This window comes from Pangasianodon hypophthalmus, chromosome 11 (assembly GCF_027358585.1).
Source record: "Pangasianodon hypophthalmus isolate fPanHyp1 chromosome 11, fPanHyp1.pri, whole genome shotgun sequence".
Lineage (NCBI taxonomy): Eukaryota > Metazoa > Chordata > Actinopteri > Siluriformes > Pangasiidae > Pangasianodon > Pangasianodon hypophthalmus.
This window is the reverse complement of record NC_069720.1, coordinates 4,210,537-4,216,784: the sequence shown is the minus strand read 5'-3', so window position 1 is coordinate 4,216,784 and position 6,248 is coordinate 4,210,537. Positions and strand designations below refer to the sequence as shown.

At 35.0% G+C, this 6,248-nt stretch overlaps 1 protein-coding gene across 1 annotated transcript; it reads left to right on the top strand.

Annotated features, from left to right (window-relative positions):
* The first annotated feature begins 1,064 nt into the window (after positions 1-1,064).
* On the top strand, positions 1,065-6,033 carry LOC128319321 (adhesion G-protein coupled receptor G2). The gene is made up of 6 exons (XM_053238284.1): positions 1,065-1,163; positions 1,298-1,416; positions 2,459-2,727; positions 3,238-3,343; positions 3,530-3,804; positions 5,192-6,033. Exons 1-6 carry the CDS (start codon positions 1,074-1,076, stop codon positions 5,317-5,319), a joined length of 987 nt encoding a protein of 328 aa, XP_053094259.1. The 5' UTR covers positions 1,065-1,073; the 3' UTR covers positions 5,320-6,033.
* Positions 6,034-6,248: the final 215 nt, after the last annotated feature.

Here is a 6,248-nt window from a genome sequence, read left to right as displayed (position 1 = left end):
GTTGGTTATGATGAAATAAAGAGTGTTGTATAAGCTCTGTGATTTGAAGGATATTTGGTAATGATGCATGCATCAAGTTAATACACCGGAGTAAGTAAAAACTAATAAGATCACTTAATATATTGGGTGAAATACCTTACAAAAATACTGTAACAGTTTGTGAGAGATTACTCACTCTGGACATTAATGGTAACTCTTCATTGAAATTCTTAGCCTAGCCTTTAGCCTAGTTTTCCACTTAGTCGGTTATAATGACGATAAAGTCTTTAATTCTCTCTTATAATACAAACTCTCTCTATGCAATAATAACAATAATAATAATAATAATAATAATAATAACAATAATAATGTAAAGAGAATATAATATTGATAGTATTTAATTAATAATAATGAACTTAAATTTTTTTTTAACAAAGGGGAAAAAAAGATACAACTTTAACTACCAAAACAGAGAATGCCAAATCAATTAAATGCCAAATTAAAAAGATACTCAAATACTAATTAAAAGGTGTAATCAGCTTGAGTTTTTAAATCCATCAAAACTTACATTTCTCAAACTCTTAGCTTATCTTTGCTATTTTACTTTAGATAATGAATAACTATTAGTAGTTGCTAAATACTATGCGTTAAAATGAATGGCTGCATAATACAATGATTCACGATTTTGGAGCTTCTACATAATTAATGTAGTATTATGTGAAAATGCTTTGCTTCATGCTCATACATTTAGACTGGAGAGGAAAAGATAAAAAAAAATAAAAATGAGAAATGACCAAAAACAAAAAAAAAGTACAACGTTATATCTGTTGGGTTCCTCAGTCAAGACATAGTGCATCATTTTTCTTTCCACATTTAGAAGTGAAGTAGAAAGCAATCTGAATTAATATTACAGGATTGTCAGGGTGACTCAGAGGAACATCACAGAAACCCAACTGACTCTACTCATATCCATCTTTGGAAGACTGTTTGAGTGTACAGCATTCATTCATGGTTTTCTCATGTGTACACACATATTAGGTTAAAACTAACCATAGATTCTTGTTTGGTCCTGATTAGAGCACAAGTGGAATGACATGGGGTCTTTCACCAACCTGGAGAACTTTAACAGCAGAAACACTGTAAACTGTTCATATGATCATATGACCCCCTTCGCTGTACTTCTGGTAAGCACTGAATTAGTATCAGAAATCGAGTGAGTAAACTAGTTATACTATATTTTTGCTAATAAATCTGTATTCTCTGCCTGCCTGCCTGCCTGCCTGCGTGTGTGTGTGTGTGTGTATATCTCTCTTACTAGGTTGACGTGGCACAAATCAATGCTCAGCAGTGGAAAATCCTGTCCTATATTAGTTACATAGGTTGTAGTCTTTCATCTTTTTTCTCAGCAGTCACCATCTTCCTCTACGTTTTCATGAAGTGGGTATTCTAAATGTGATGATATACCAATGATACGTTTAAACTGGCTAAGAGCAGTTCTTTTAAAAATGTATTTACAAATGTTCTAGCAGATTCTCTAATCAATTATTTGCATGTAATTTGATGCTGTTCTTTCTGAAATGTGATATTGTAACTAAGATACTGTGGTAGATCGAAAACCATGATATTGGATCACACAGTTAATGTCAAGAGTGTCCCAGAAGGATGAACAGTAGATCTGGATTTCCCAAGAACCCTAACTGGAGAGGGCCCTTAGACTAAAATGTTTTTAAAAATATGGGAATGGTGCGCCTCCGAAATTTGTACATGGCTGAGAAAACACTACTGGTTATAGTGCCCTGTATTTTTCCCATTATTCAAGGGACAGTTGTGGTTCAGTGCTCAAGGATGAGTTCAAATCCTAGCACCACTAAGATCCCACTGTTGGGTTCTTGAGCATGATCCTTAACCCTCAACTGCTCAGTTATAATTTTCTTTGGATAAAAGTGTCAGCCAAATGACCAAATGTCAAATATTCAAAGTTAAGTACAATTAGTAAGGAGGAAAATATCACATTTACACACAAAAGTCGTTCATTCATCTACAGTAACCTCTTTATCTTTAATTTGTGGTCAACCATAAACCACCAGAACAACTTCAGCGCACCTTAACACACTGGAGGAATGAACACCATGCTTCCAAACGATAATCCCTCAGTTAGTGTTTTGACGATGGTAGTGAAGAGTGTTAACACACTGCTCTAAAATTTCCCATAGGTGTTAATGTGCATCAAAGCCACAGCATATGATAAACATCACTTTTATCATAGGGTAAAGGTGATCAGTCTGAAGAAGAGACATGCTTCTTTCTAGAAGGACAGGAGAATCCAAACCATTCTAGGGAAATAAATAAATTCCCCCACATCGCCCTCCACAACAGAGCAATCTGTTTTTGCTTGAATTCGTGACCTGTCTGTATATAAAACTCAACACAATATACAAATTCTGCACAAACATACTGTATATATACTCTGTTTTTACAGGAGCTCAAACAGAGACAGTTCCATCCGTATCCATGTGTCTTTGAGTGTAGCCCTTTTCCTCCTCAACACCAGCTTCTTGTTCATCGAATGGGGAGCCACTTGGTCTCATGACAGTGTGTGCGTCTTTATAGCAGTGATAATACAGTACAGCCTCCTGTCCTGTTTCTCTTGGATGGCCATTGAAGCCATACACTTGTACTTGCTTCTAATCAAAGTGTTCAACACCTACATCAAGCACTACATGATCAAGCTGTCCCTGTTTGGATGGGGTGAGGAATCGGACCATGTGGTCTACACTGCAACACTCACTGCAATATAAGCCCAATAATAATGTCTATTTAATCAAAATTATAGTACAATTTTACCCAAAGAGCACTTTATTAGGAACACTTGTACACCTGTTCATTCGTGCAATTATCCAATCAGCTAATCACAGCAGCACAATGCAGGCTCACTGAATCTGGACAGATGAAGACTGGAAAAAGGCAAGCCATTTTTTTCTAATATTCAGCTCTTCAGTTCTGCGAGTCTGTGACCATTGTAGCCTCAGATTCATGTTCTTGGCTGATATAAGAGCGATCTGATGTGGTCTTCTGCTGTAGCCCATTAACATTATCTGAAGCTCTTGACCTGTATCTGTGTGAATTTATGCATTGCAATTCAGCCACATGATTGGCTGATTGGATAATTGTATGAATGTACAAGTGTACAGGTTTTCCTATTAAAGTGGTCAGTGAGTGTATTACACACATGAGATTCTGGATTTTTTTTTTTCCCAGGAGTGCCTGCTGTCCTTGTTGGAGGAAGTCTGTGTGTGTTTGGCAGTAAGCCCTTTTATGGCCCCACACCAGTGATATTATCTAACTCAAATGAAACAACTAATTTGTAAGTAAACGCCTTAAAAAACAACTTGCAGTTTATAGCATAAAGCTGATTTTTTTTAACACTCAAAACATTTATTGAGTGAATGGCCAGTCAACAGCTGTACATGGCTGTATTAGAATAAAATTATAATAAATGTCTACCTTTGTTGTCTGATCCTAAAAAATATGCACAATTTGTACTACACAGATGCTGGATTACTGACATTCGCTTTCTGTATGGCATGAACATCCCCTACTTCTCATTAACATTCCTGTTCAACACATGCATTCTGGTGATAGTAACGCATCAGATCTTTAAGCTGCGATGCTTGAATGTCAGTAAGCTCCCGTCTCATAAGGACATTTGCACTGTCCTGGGTCTGACCTTCCTCATGGGAATGACATGGGGTTTGGCTTTCTTCACCTCAGGTTACACAAACTACTTCATTCTTTACCTCTTCTGCATCTGCAACAGCCTGCAAGGTATGGATACTTTATTAGTAGATTTAAAAACATGCTCTATAAACATTACTTCCGTTGATTTCTATTTCTATATATTAATGCTTTCATGCATGAATTTTTGAGATTCTTTATTTTTTTATTACTTAAAATCATGTGATATTTATATAAAATCAAAATTAGTATATCACTTATATGTAAAGGTCATGAGAAAAAAAGGATAAAACATTATACCTTGAAAAAAAAAACATCACAATTTTTTTATAAAATCTTCAAAAGTCTTTGTAAAAAAAATAGTTACCATTCAGGTCTAAAATATTTAATTAGAAAAGAGAATGTATTAAGGAATTTTAATTTCTTTTATAGAAATATTATAATTCCATTATAGAAATTTTAATTTCTGAACCAAATAAAGCAATATTTCTGACAGTTTAATTCATTCAGAGGTGTCCAGTAGAGCACTTTTTTAATTTTAGGATTTACATTTCTAAAGAAAAAAAGTCATATACTAGAGACATGTTGCACTGAATGCAACTAATAGTCTAGAGAGCAACAGAACTCAGGATTACAGTAATAGATTACAGTAATAGTGTGAAGCTATTTGGAGGTGATTTACATCTTATATTTTCCTAAAATATAAAAAAGAGCCTTAAATTGACTGTCCATAAGTGTGAACACTATTCTTTTAAGGGTTAATGCAAAACTATGCCTAAAAACGTAATGATGATTACGTCCTTATTGCATAACTCTTGCTGATGCACAGCACCAGCCACTAAATGTGCAGAAATTTGCCATATGATACGTATGAATTAAACTGATCACCAAATCCATCAATTTATATAAAAAGTCTGTTTTCTCAGTGTGATGCCTGTAATAAAATATCTGCACATCTCCACTATGATACAACTCTCCCCTCTAGACAGCTACGAATTAACACATCCTGAACAAGGTTTGTGCGAACCGGGACGTTTGTGATCTGCCCGGCCAAAAACAATTTTTTTCTGCAGGCAGCTTGCAGTAGCTTTATTGTACCAGAGACTGTGAAATTCCCAAATCTTACCCTCAGCAGCTTTAAGCTTAGTGTTATATTTCTGAGCATCAAGAGCCATCTGAGCATCAAGAGCCAATCAACAAATATATTGACTTCTTCCCACATTAGTGCTTGTCACACCAAAATGCTTTCACTGGCCTGACATCAACATGGTGGGTGTGTTCAGAGTTGAAATGAAAACTGATCAGCAAAAACTGTGCAAGAATACAAACTACCAGTAAAAAGAAGCTGACAGTGAACGTGCTCTCTGGACAGACAGAAGCCACTGAAGCTGCTAAGTGATCTTTTTAGGAAACCATCAAGGGGGAACTGAGTTCAGTGAGGGTGCATAACATTAATTTTTATCTTGTTGATGTTCAGGGTTGTTTCTCTTCCTGTGGTTCTGCGGTACAGTGAAGAAGAACAGGCATCTGAAGGCACAACCTTCATCTATCTCCGAGCCGGCCAGTGCTTCAGCCAAGACTTATGAAAGCAGCTTTTCCCACTGATCAGATATTACGTGTCATTTACTGGTGATGTGGTATCTATATACTGATAGATATTAAGACAAGAACAGAAACAAGTTATACAAGTTATTTAAAACTTACTTCATCACCTCACTCCGTAACCCATCAGGAGTTTCAACATCAGTTGCACAGTTCATTCTTTCCATTGTGAGCCACTGAGTTCCTTATTATCAACACTACAAAAGTACATTGTTTTAGAGAAAACATAGTGTGTATAACATGTATAATGATCCTACGTTTTAGACTGAGTAATTATTAATTCTTCATCACCTCCACTTTTGACTACTCTGAACTGATCTGATATTTTGGGTTTACATATGAAGTAACTTTATCCTTAAACTACTTTAAAGAAATTGTGTCTTGTTGTGTAAGTGATCACATTGTATATAAATTTTTATATGATTATACAGCTCTCTTATACTGTGTTAAAGTGATGCTGTTATATAGCATTATAGTGACTCGAACCCTGATTCTTTGAGCTAATTTCAGAGTAGCCCCTGCTGGCCATACTGGACATTAACTTCACTTGTGGATGTGTTTGGGATAGGATGGACAAACTGTTCATTGAACAGCATAGCAATATGAATTTCGTCATTTCATACTCTTTAGTAACTTAAACCTAAAGTTAAGCAGTCCACTATAAACTGTACTTTAAATATAAATTTAACTGTAAAAATAAAAAAAATAAATCATGGGAATTTCCATTTATTTTTAATATGGTGCGATTTGAGTAAATGTATGTTCCTGAATGGTAAATTTATTGTTGTGGTTGTTTAATACATAATTTTAAATTTATTTTGCTTTATGATGTGATACTGGTAAATAAGCTAGTCCAATTTCATTGCACTATTAAAATACTGTAATAATGCATTTAGTTGTAATATTCTGCAGTTTTTTTTTACAGAAAAACA

Excerpts from the sequence above, each read along its gene's own strand:
- LOC128319321 (XM_053238284.1), top strand. The coding sequence starts at position 1,074 with ATGGGGTCTTTCACCAACCTGGAGAACTTTAACAGCAGAAACACTGTA. Across the intron at positions 1,417-2,458 it reads TTCCTCTACGTTTTCATGAA|GAGCTCAAACAGAGACAGTT; the intron begins GTGGGTATTCTA and ends CTGTTTTTACAG. Across the intron at positions 3,805-5,191 it reads CATCTGCAACAGCCTGCAAG|GGTTGTTTCTCTTCCTGTGG; the intron begins GTATGGATACTT and ends GTTGATGTTCAG.